This window comes from Corvus brachyrhynchos, unplaced genomic scaffold, assembly GCF_000691975.1.
Source record: "Corvus brachyrhynchos isolate BGI_N302 unplaced genomic scaffold, ASM69197v1 scaffold1333, whole genome shotgun sequence".
NCBI classification, from domain to species: Eukaryota; Metazoa; Chordata; class Aves; order Passeriformes; family Corvidae; genus Corvus; species Corvus brachyrhynchos.
This window is the reverse complement of record NW_008237395.1, coordinates 120,477-132,257: the sequence shown is the minus strand read 5'-3', so window position 1 is coordinate 132,257 and position 11,781 is coordinate 120,477. Positions and strand designations below refer to the sequence as shown.

Below are 11,781 nucleotides of genomic sequence, written 5' to 3'. Positions count from 1 at the left end.
CCCTTTTAAAAATTTTATTTCTTTTCCTCCTCTTTTGCCTTCCCCATTGCTGCACCTTCACTCAGGCTTCCCTCTGCTGCCTCTGAGCTGTGCTGCTCCCTAGTACTGCTGAAGCAAGAAGAGACTCCCTGCAAGGGAGAACCTCCTGTCCTTCTTTCCAAACCCCATACCCTTCCCACCCCTGGAGACCAGCTCCAAAATCCTCAGCTGTCAGCCTATTCAGCCACACTCACTGAGTGATACCAGGGAAACTTATGGAGCAGAGGAGGAGGCAGCAAGAGGATGGGAGGGTGAGTTTAAAACCTAGGAATGATGCAGTCTCTGCTTTCCTAGACCCTGAGGCAGCTGTGGAGTAAGGCAGGTCACCCTGGCAGAAGGGAGATGAGGAAGCCTCTGAGGAATGAGTAGAGAGAAGGCAACCAAAAGGATCTATTTGTATCACTGTCACTAAGTCCAGGCCGTTTTCCCTTTGTGCAAGCACTTAATGCTGAGCAACTGCTGCCCAGGAAACCTCATGGACTAAAGATACAGGCTGGAGAGCCTGGGGAAAATAAGAGGCAGAGAGAGATGGAATTACCTGTCTGGAGTCATATAACAAGGTAGTGGCAGACCTGTGGTCAGAGAGCAGCTCTGGAAACAGAACTACAGCGTTCTCCTCACTTCATCCTGACCTGCCTGTGTTGTTACTCCTTCTGGAGATTAATTGGACATGCGTGTAACACAGCAAAACAAACAAAAGCAGCTCGAGGCTCTGAGCTGCTCTAAAGCAGGAAGCTGCTTGGTTGTGGCCATCTCCAGAGCAGAGCTGGTATCAGTCATTCATGTCCTCTGTGAGGTAAGGTGATCCATGGAGTAGAGGAGATGGAGAAGGAGATGGTTTTCTTATTAATATTATGACATAGTGGGCAGTGGCTGGCAGAAAACATGCAGCCTTTGTGAAAAACCCACTCCCTGACCTGCCACTACTTTTCCTTCCTTCCTTCATCCCAACACCCTCCACATTGTCACAGGGTTTCTGATACAAGGCTGACCAATTTCAGAGTTGCTACTGCTGTAGAGAGAGAAAAGAGGAGGATGTGCACGTGTGTCCATCCTCCTAAGGCTCTCGAGGCTCCCCAAAACAGCTCAGAACTATTTCCCGAGGTGAAGCGTGCCCTTGGCTCCATTAAGGGCCTGGATGCAGCCGGGTTTTTAACGGAGCACTTCATTTATAGGGTGGGGATGGCCCTTTGGTGCCTCAGCTTAGCGGAAAGGTTTTGGCATACTCCCCACACAATATGCACTTTTTTGACTCATTATAAATAAAGCATGGAAAGGTGCTCTTTAATTACTGTACACGTGGCTTGCTGACCCACGGAGGCTTTTACTATCAGATATTCAATGTGTTTTATTAGTGCACTGCAGCTGCTGTGCCTTATTGACTTCCTTAGTGTGGGACTGTGCTTTCCTTTCCAAAACCTGGATCATTTTAAAACTACAGCAGGGAGATGAGTGTGGGGACGTGTTGGCAGATGAAACAGTTACATGTTTTCATGGAAAGATGCTGCTGACCCATCAGATATTGCAGTACATCAGGACACATCACCTGGTAGACTCTGCACTGTATTAACACCATTAACAAAAAGAACGAGCAGACCCTGTTAGTTCTGCAACTTTTCACTTGTTCATGCTGCAGCAATTGAAATTAAGACAGCCTCAGAGTTTGTATATAAGATGCACAAGAATATTGGTAGTAGCTTCCAGTTTAGCTTCAGCTTTGAACTCCAAAGAGACTCTAAGTTATGGTTATAGTTTTAAAAATGGGATTAATTATTATGCACAAAAAACCTTTGAATTACTACCTGTGTAAAGTGCACCCTGCATCTCAAAGCAGACACATGCTCACCCTGTTTATAGGTTTTACGCATTTTTCAGATTTAAATGAAGAAAGCTACAGAAAGAATGTTGGCTGTAAAAGAAATTAAAACCCCCAAATCCCTTGTTTAGCCCCCAATACTCTGAATAAGGGGTTGGGCAAAAAATATTTAAACAATATAGACAACCACCAAATGCTCCATTAAAACTTTGCATGAGTGTTCTTTGAAATAACACTACCTAAGAATTCATAAAACCAAACAACATTCTTTTCCAAGATTTGCAAGAAAAATTAACCTCATAAGCAATGCCACCACCTTAGGTTAAACTTCCAACCTTTCAGCCTCCCCCCTGGCATTACAGGATGGGGTTATACTTCTTTAAAATGGAAAGCATTATGCTTCATCTTGTTTAATTTTTGTTACATTAAAAGAAGTGCAAAGTTTGATTAGTTGTATATCTAAATTTACAAAGAAATTAGTAGGATTTATTTCAAGAACCACACTCTACTGCAAAAATTAATAAGGCACTAAATTATACTTTGACCTAAATCTACTCTGGTTGTAGTTCTTCATGTTTTTCAAACACTCACTTTTTTCCTCTTCATCACTAACTTTGGCTTATCCTCAGTTGCCTCACAAACTCCATTTTCTCCCTCCTCTGTTCTATTTTGAAACCTGTGTTAAGTTTCTTCCCTTGCCTGTGCCCGAGTGACTGCAGGTGAAGCACATAGCCCAAAACCAAGCCAGCAGTCATTCCAAAAATGCAGGGCACAGAGGGAGCAGCCGTCAAGCCTTTCTTTTCAGTATGGAATTCCCTAGTAAACAGGGTTGTTTTCTTTTTCCAGTAGCACTCCCATCAGTGGGAGCAGCTTCCCTAGAACTTGCAGAGTGCTACAAAGAGGGGAGCAAGGGGACTCAGCGACTCTGGGGAGAAAGTTACAAAGTACTGCTCTCCTTGTGTAGTGGCATTCTTCAAAAACCACTGCAGAAATGGAAAATAAAAGCCAAGAGCTGAAGTGCAGGCACTGAACAGGCATCTCTGGATGTTCCTGCCAAGTAAACAGTGACATCCGTGGAGCATTTGCTTCCAGTGAGTTTTGCAAAACATTAAAAGGCCTGTAAGAAGACAGGATTTCTATGTTTGCATCTGGAGACTGATTTTGGCAATTATTTCTTAGACTGAAGCAAAAAAACCCCCATTCAAATGGCAGAGAACACGGAGGAAAGCTTCCAAAAAACAAATGTTGGGTAGTTTGAGGGTGAAGCTACTGGGATGTCACTTTGCCTTTCCAGGCTGGAAAAGCAGGGCAGACATGTGTCCACAGATGGTAGGAACAGCACTGTGTCCTTTCTCAAATGGAAGGTTTCCTTTGTTCCAGCCACACATCCTCACTTCTGCCTGAAGCAGATGCCCTTCACTAACACAAGAGGTTTTATTTGGTTTACTTTAAGATTAAATCTGACCAAAATTGAATACTGAACCCTAAGAAACATTTAGAAGCCTTTTGCCATTAGAGCTTCATGCTTTCCACCTAATTATATTTTGAAATTTGTTTCACACTTTACCAGAAATTATCAGATTTCAATTAACGAAGGCTAATAAAGTCGTAGTTACGAGGAGGATGGAGGGGTGGCATTGATAAGATTTCATTTTTATCCATATGTTGCCTTTAGAGAGAAAGTATTTTGTATTTAACAGGGACATTATTATGAGGACAAAATGGAAAATAACTGATATATACTGAACCTTTTCTTAATACTGATTGAATGTCTTCATTTGTCCAGCTTTCAAAAGACCTGGCAACCAGCATTAGTATTCCTGACACTGTTGCGTCACGTTAAATCCAAGCTGCCAGGTTATGGGCATGAAAAGATAGCATGACATTAAATTAAAGCAAAGAGAGAAAACGTGGGGGGTGGGGGGGTGGTTTTTCAGATCCCATATGTTAAAAAAAAATTCTTACTGCTTATATGTAACATTCCCATAGTTTATAAACATAACAGTAACACAGTGAGACACTCAGGCCAAAGACAGTAGGGTTTTTGGCAGCCTCTTCTGTGTTTAAAAAACAATTATGGGCCTTTTTCACTTTTCTAGTATCTTTTTTCTCCCTTTCTTCCCTCTGCAGGGACTGAGGAGGAGGATGAGGGCGATGACCTGCTGCTGAGATCTGTGGATGAGTTCTGGTGGTTTCCCCACATGTGGAGTCACATGCAGCCACACCTCTTCCACAATGAGTCCTCACTGGTGGAGCAGATGATCCTCAACAAAGAGTTTGCAATTGTGAGTAGAAGTTCCCAAGAGATTTACTAGGATGCCTTCACTACCATGCCCATGCTTTCTGCACTGGTTTTATGCTTGTCAATACAATACCTATATACTTCCTCAGGTATGCAAACAGAGGCAGTGAGGTTAGAAACTCACCTGAACCCAGCCTTTTTGTGACTCAAACGGAATTTGGTCTTAGCCTTTCCAGGCTTTCTGGAGAGAGAGCAGTCCTTCCCCAAGCATCCTGGCAAGACCATAGGGATCAGAATCAGTGAAAACACAGCAAATACCAGCTGGCATTCTAAGCTTTAAGAAGCAGTTTGTACACAGGTTACCACCTTCCTAAAGTCTGCTGCAAACATCCTCAGGAAGGCAGGGAGGAATTTGCAGTGAGCCCTAAACCTTGTATATGGTTTGGTTTGGGAGAAATCTTGATGCTGACAGAGCCAACATGTGAAGCTACTGGATTTCACTGTGCCTTTTTTAAATGACCTGCTTGAAATATGCTCTTGATATAGCTAACCTCTTGCTAATACTGATAGATAACGGTGCTCTCCTTTTCCTCGTGCTCTTGACTTCCAAGAGCCATCCTCCCCACCTTGCCCACAGAGCTCACAGTACTTGTGCTATTTACAGCCCTTTCAGGGTAATTCTGCTGCCTTATTGAGCACGACAAAGAGAACCTGAAATCTATAACTGCTGGCTTTGGAAAAGGCACTGTGTGGTCTCTGGTGAGGCACAGAAATGCCAAGCAACCAGAGCCACTCACAGAAGCAGAGGGACACAGTGGGGCTTTCTCAGCTGCTTTGGAAACAGCAATCCCAGCCCTTCCCAGCTCCAAAAGGCCAGGCCCCTTCCTCCCATCCCTGACACGAGCCAAGGCGCATCAGGAGAAAGGCGGAGGCAGATGCCTGAACAAGCAGTTGGAAGCAATTTATTCTCTTGTTTATGAAAATATTTTCCTAACAACCTTTAAAGAAAATTAATTAAAAATGGCTTAACTGTTTACTCGTTATGCCAGACTTCCCCACTTCCCATCTCCTGCTTGGCAGGATGACTTCTTTTCCTTTCTACAGTTCTGCTTCTCTGTCAGCCTCATTCCTGGCACAGCCTGTTCATGCCTTTTGTGTAGCCTGGCCCAGAGACCCATACAGAGCTGAGATTTTAAATGCAAGAGTAATTTTTTAAACAATCCATATCTCAAGAATACACAGCCCCTTAATCTTTAAGCCGACAGGGAAATTCTCCTAGTATTTTCAGGAAACATGAAGTCGTCCAGGTCAAGCCACCTTTGGGAGTAAAATCTATAGCACAGCCTGAAAACAGAGCTGGTAATGGAATCTGTTTGTAACTTCAACCCCAGAAAGATAAAGCCCGTGTCCTGAAGGGTAGAGACTCCTTAGGGTGCCTATAAATAAGGAGCTGATGTCAGTGAAAAGCTGCTGTTATTACACTTTTATTTCCTGCTAACACTTGGACAGGGGTTATATGAACCCTTTGACCTTGAATCTATATGAGCTGTACAATTTACTTAGGAGAACATTCCTTTTCAAAAGCCTTCCTCTGAAATTCTCTCTTGTGGGAGAAATTTATCTTCCTGATATGACAGCCTTCCTGATAGCTATCAGAGAGGTCCCAGCCATGACTTCAGAGTGGGTTTGATTCCTCCCTGGCTTTCTCATCCTCAGCATCATGTCTTATTTGAGAAAAAAACTCCCTGTTCTGCAGCTGCACTACTCCGAGCCCTCCAAGTTAAAGCAAACCTCTTTCCATTATTCTTTGATTTCACAATGTGGATCCAGATTTAAATTTGACATCTGGAACAATGCATAGAAGATTTGCTTGCTGTTACACGTTTTGTTTGTTGTCCACTATCTTTATTTAATATTATACTCAGGAGAACACAGCTTGATGCTAGTGCCATTTTGTCTTGCATTTCTCATTTATTGACCACATCTCCCCACATCCTGTTTTGGCTGCAGATGGAGGTGATACCTTGTGTCAGCTTCTGCAAGGAAAGCTGCAGTAATTATTTGGAAGTGTGATCACATTAATTCTTCACCTAATACGCTATTTCTTTGTTCACTTTTTTTAAACATGGCTAAGAGAGTAACAGGGTCTTCAGGAAGGGAGAGCACATCATTATATCCAAGAACAATAGTCAAGGTGGCTTAAGATCCCAAATAACACACTGAAGTTCTGTGTATTAAGACCTGTTGGCTCCCCTGGCAGATAGATAAAAGCCTTGGCTCTGTTTCCTATGGCTTTATCCACACCTCCTAACAATGCTCTGTAAAATGGGAGCTTACAATTGCAGCTGCCTCAAACAGCTCTGTCACAACACACAGATTGAAATCAGGTATTTAAACAGTTCTGTACACACAGAACTAATTGCTAATTAGGTATCTAATAGCCTTGATTTCAGTGCAGATATAGACACCTCTGTACATGTGGGGCTTAGTAAAAATCAACAGCCTTCAAAGGATTCCCCTCCACATGCATTGCTTGTGAACCAGGGGAGTGCCTTCGACCAGAGCCCTCCAAATTGTTCTATCAATCACTGAGATATTTATCATTTCCACTGTTTCATGCCTACATGGTGAGAGGAAGAAACTCCCATCTTGCATAAATTTCATTGTCCCACCACTCTGGATCTGGCAGGCAGCAGGGGATGCTTGGCCTGGCAAACTCCCTATCCATGTGTACCTGAGTAACAGGCCCCACAGCTGCCCCATCCATAGCCCCATTCCCAAAGTCCTCACTGCCAAATCTCTCATTAACATTGAGATCCTCAGCCCCAGAGGAACAAGAGACAGAGATTTTAACTGTGGTAAAGTAAGTCGCAGGCTACCCAGAGCTTTGCTATCCCAATGCTATCCTGTTTATGTAAATATGGATGGTGTGTTCCAGAGCCTGCCTAAGGAAATGGGAAACTACAATTATTTTGATTATCAGTTGGGTTTGAGTTGATTGTGTTTTGTGGTTTGCGTTTTTTCTTTATCAGACAATCCCAAAACCCTTTAAAGACACTAATCAACAAAACCTCAGATTAAATTTTACAAACAGATACTTCTTCAAGTATTATTCTCCTTGTTTATAGGCAATGCAATGGATACAAAGAGAGACAAAAAATTGCTCAAGCAGAAGTCTCTGATAGCATATACTCCAAAAATCAAGCAAACCAAGTTTTCCCTGCCATCAATAACAAGATATTCCTCCTCTCCCTTTTGTACAGCCTTATCTGACAAAAACAAGTAGAATGTATCTAATCCAAAGCCTGTAGCTCTTTATTTCATCCCTTGATTTGTTTGCTCAGTGATTATCTTCTGTGCTCATTTGAGTACAGAACCCAAAGCACAGTGGAGACAGGGCAAAAACTGTCACTGACTCTACAAGGCAGCTGTGAGCTGATAGGAAGAAGAAAGAAAGATATAAAACTAAATAAATCAATTGAGAACCTGTCTGGCAGCACTCCTTGGCTCCCACCTTCTGCTTACAACAAGCTGCAGATGCACATCAGCACTTCCTCTGCCTGGAACTCATGAGCTGCCCAAACCACAGATACACCATGAGCTTTTAATACACCAATTAAATACCAACAATATGAGGCCCAGTGACCACATAGCTAAGGCAAAGTATCTACATGTGATGAAAAGAGTCTAATTTGTCCCACTATTAATACCTTGTTAATGTGGGGAAGGAGAGATGCCCACTGGAGATTGCCTCTAAAAATGGGCTGTAAGTATAAGGATAACATCATCCTGTGCAGCAGGATGAGATTCATTCTGCCTCACCTTGTTTTCTCCTGAAGTACTCATTTGCTGCATCACCTACTATCAGACAAAGCCAAAAGGTTTGGCAAACTTAGCTGAGGTTGTATTTAGCTTTTTCATCTAATAAAAGCCTTCATACCTGCACTTTGACTGTGTGAAAAGATCTACATAAAATTTTTTAAATTAAATGTTCGCCTTCTTATTTTCTCTGACAAGGGCCAATCATAGCTATTTTCCAAACTAAACAAAAAAGCATAAGTTTTGAAATGAAGAAAAAAGCCAATGTACATTTTGAATGAAAAATCAGGAAATTGTTCCTTAGAATAGGTAAGAAAATATGCTCAGTACAGGTATTTCTCATATCTTGACACACCAGTATACTTCTCCTTTAACACATGAGTTTTCACTCCCAAAGTAAGTCTAATTACAAAATGAGGGGAAAAGAAGAAAAGAGCAACAGAAAATTACTGCAAGGGGGCACGCAGTATTTAATCTTCCCAGGTAAACTGCAAATAGAACTGCCCAAAGAAAATACAATTATTTGTTAGTTGTTTCTTCTTAAATCCATACTGGATATCTGAGTGCCTGATGTATCTGTGTGATGAACTATGTAGTGTGCAGGTTTTACTCAGAGGCCAATTTGCTTCTCCGTTGAGAACTCACAAAAGCTGCCTTATTTTATTTGTGAATGGCAGATGACCATTTCAGCATTCTGTTGCTATGGCAATTCCAGCATCAAATAGTAGGGAGATAAACAGGATCTTATGCGTATTCATCCAGATCCCTTCTTTGGGATATGTCATCCAGAGCAGTGCTCATCACCAGCCTCAGGGCACATTCACCTTACATCTCTGTTTCTGTGTACTCCCTTCCTCACATTTGGGGCAGGTTTGTGCCTTCCAGCTGCGACAGGATATTCAGGTTAACAGCTGGACAGACTGAGCATCACAGACCTCTCAGGCATGGCAGCAAATGGCCAGATTTAAAGAAATCTTTTGATACAGCTTTTTCCTTTTAACATGTCCATGGCAAAAACACCCCACAAAACGAACAGGGTGATTTACCATCTCTCATTATAGAGCTATCCCTCCTTCCACCCTTAAACTGACTCATGCCTCTCAAGTAGGTAACAGCATTAATAAGCTGAAATTATGTTTTGTTCTCAATAAATTACAAGAGAGTTTGGGTTTCTCTTCTACAAGAACAGTCAGTAACCTGAGATCTGTACTGTAAGGAATAGATAATTTTAAGTGGTTGCATTATGTGATGTAGGAATGAGTGTTCCCTACAGATTTAACTTAATTTTTGCCAATGAATCAAAATCCCTTCTTGTTTAAGTACTTGAGGATGCCCAGCAGAACCTGTTGTTCCTGGAATTAAAGGAATCAATGGATAATGTGGGCAAAAGGCAGGGCAAAAAAACCCATAAAATAACCTCATATTTTAGCCTTTTCCCTCTGCACATCAGTTTTAAAGGAATAGAAAAGAGCTGATGTGCCCTGTAGTACTGGGAGCAAGATGAATTTGTGCCTTCAGAAGAGATTTTCAAGATAGCCTATAGATTATATTCATGAAGATGCACATATTTCCATATAGAAATGGAGCTAAATATAAGTATTTATAAAATGAAAAAGCAGTCCGAGCTATTTTTTACTACTACCTTAATACCATGGGAAAAAAATAAGGAGGTTCAGAAGATATGAGGAATATTTATTTATTAAATTAGGAAGGAATCTTGCTCCTATTCCAGAACTGGGAAACAAAATCCCATGTATGCCACTGCAACTTTTTTTTCCCCGTTTACTAGCTTAGTAAATAAGCAGGATTACCTTTAAAAAGAACCAGACAGGTAGGATGCATATTAAAATAGATGCAATACGTAACAGAACAGGAGGCAAATCTATTCCATGCAACAGCAGTGTAACATGATCCAGGAGGATTATTTCTCGCTGTAGTTGCCAAACTGTAATTCCAGTTCCCTCCTCCTCCCCCCATTTTCAGCTGCAATTAGTACAAGTCTAAGGCCAGCAACTTCTCCAGTGCCACTGTGTGCAGGAAAAAAGCTTTGAATAATTACATGGCTGGTTTTTTTGTATGTTCCTGACTCTCCCCATCCCTCTGGTGCACTGCAGGAGCACGGCATCCCGACTGGCATGGGCTACGCAGTGGCCCCGCACCACTCCGGGGTGTACCCGGTGCACATGCAGCTCTACGAGGCCTGGAAGAAGGTGTGGCACATCCGGGTGACCAGCACAGAAGAGTATCCACACCTGAAGCCTGCACGGTACAGACGGGGCTTCATCCACAATGGCATCATGGTACACTGCATTTCCATGTTCATAGCAATAGTACTGCAGGGACCCCAAAGGGGGCTGTTCTTACTGAGTGCCTCAAGTTTCCCAGCATCGTTAAAATTCCCTGGGATCGAAGAGTTGTAAGGATGCCAAAAGAGTGCATTTGTTAAGCAGTTTAAAGGAGGGGAAAAAAAACAAGGCACACAAACTCAGGCAACTGCAAGAGTATTCCTGAGAAACTAAATGTGCTCGTGGTCCCATCAGCTGCCAACCGAGTCATGGCTGCACTCTGTGAAATCATTAAACTGCCTAAGACCTGTGTTCCAAGCTGTGCTTCATCTTTATGCATGGCAGGATTAGAAATCCTTCACCTGGGAAGGTGAACGGGTGTAAGTAATCTCCTCCAGCACTTCTCTGAGGCTGAAGTTTCAGCTCTGCTCCTGAAATTCCCAAAGCCAGGATTGGGATACCTGCCTGGCTCTTCCAGTCCATGCGCTCGTGTGAGGAGAGAGAAGGCTCCTCCCATGTGCCTAAAAGTGCACAGAGGACAGGAGAACTGATCAAGTTCTTTGGCCTGTCCTACCAGCCAGCTGCACCCCTCTAGAGAGGGGAGACACAAAGATTGGGTGTGCTTAAGTGAAGTGACAAGTATTCCAAGGGTGGTTGAAAGTCCCAAAAGCAGATCTGATTATTGCCTGTGCATACCAAGTCAAAATTGTGATCCCTAAACAAGGCAGAGGGAGTGTCTCAAAACCAAATTCCTGCACAGAGTCCAATTACTGCTGGAACAGACTCAAAATCAGCGTTGTTTTTACACACGTATCCAGATGCTCTGCTAAATGTCAGTTTTGGTTGTTGTTTTATCTGAGTGAAAAAAAAACCCAACAAAAAACCCCCCTGAATTAAGGGAAACAAAAGTCCTTGCCCAGGTCGATTATGTCTCTGCAATACCTGCAAGCTGCTGTTCTTTTGTTCCCAGGTGCTCCCTCGACAGACCTGTGGCCTTTTCACTCACACTATTTTTTACAAGGAATATCCTGGCGGTCCTCAGGAGCTGGACAAAAGTATCCGAGGAGGTGAACTCTTCCTCACCATTCTCCTGAATCCCGTAGGTACCTTCTTTTGCTCTTTTTCAGACGTGCTCACTAACAGGAGGGAGGGAGGGAGGGGAGGAGATCAGTTTGGGAAATAAAAACCAGGACCACTTGCTCAGAGGTAATAAGCAGTTTAAGAAGAAAGGAGAAAAATGTCTTCTGCCAATTTCCACGAGAGCTGTACGTGCAACAATTTCCTGGGAAATGCATTAATCCCAGCTCCTTAGTGCTTCCCAGCCGGAAGCCAGGTCCCCCTGAGAGACTTGTCTGAGGCTGAAACCAACCTGTGAGGGTAGAAAAAGCGGGTCTTGTTCTTTTTTTCCCTTTTTCCACAAGCTTAGCTCCTCAGGCTCTCCTGATACAGCTCAATGGAAGCCCCAGGGCTCAGGCCTGATATCATTCCTCCACCACTGGCTCCTAAAAATAGGTTTTGAGCTGCTAAAAACCTGCCTGGTGCCATTTACAACAGCAGCTTAGAGGTGCAAGGAGGAAAGG

At 42.9% G+C, this 11,781-nt stretch overlaps 1 protein-coding gene across 1 annotated transcript in view; it reads left to right on the top strand.

The window, feature by feature from the left end:
• Positions 1 to 11,781, top strand: part of LOC103613200 (N-deacetylase and N-sulfotransferase 4) — a 67,187-nt gene that overhangs the window by 36,511 nt on the left and 18,895 nt on the right. Inside the window, exons 4-6 of the mRNA XM_008630947.2 lie at positions 3,986 to 4,140; positions 10,031 to 10,216; positions 11,172 to 11,300. Of these exons, the coding sequence (XP_008629169.1) occupies positions 3,986 to 4,140; positions 10,031 to 10,216; positions 11,172 to 11,300 (470 nt within the window). The remainder of the gene's footprint in view (positions 1 to 3,985; positions 4,141 to 10,030; positions 10,217 to 11,171; positions 11,301 to 11,781) is intronic.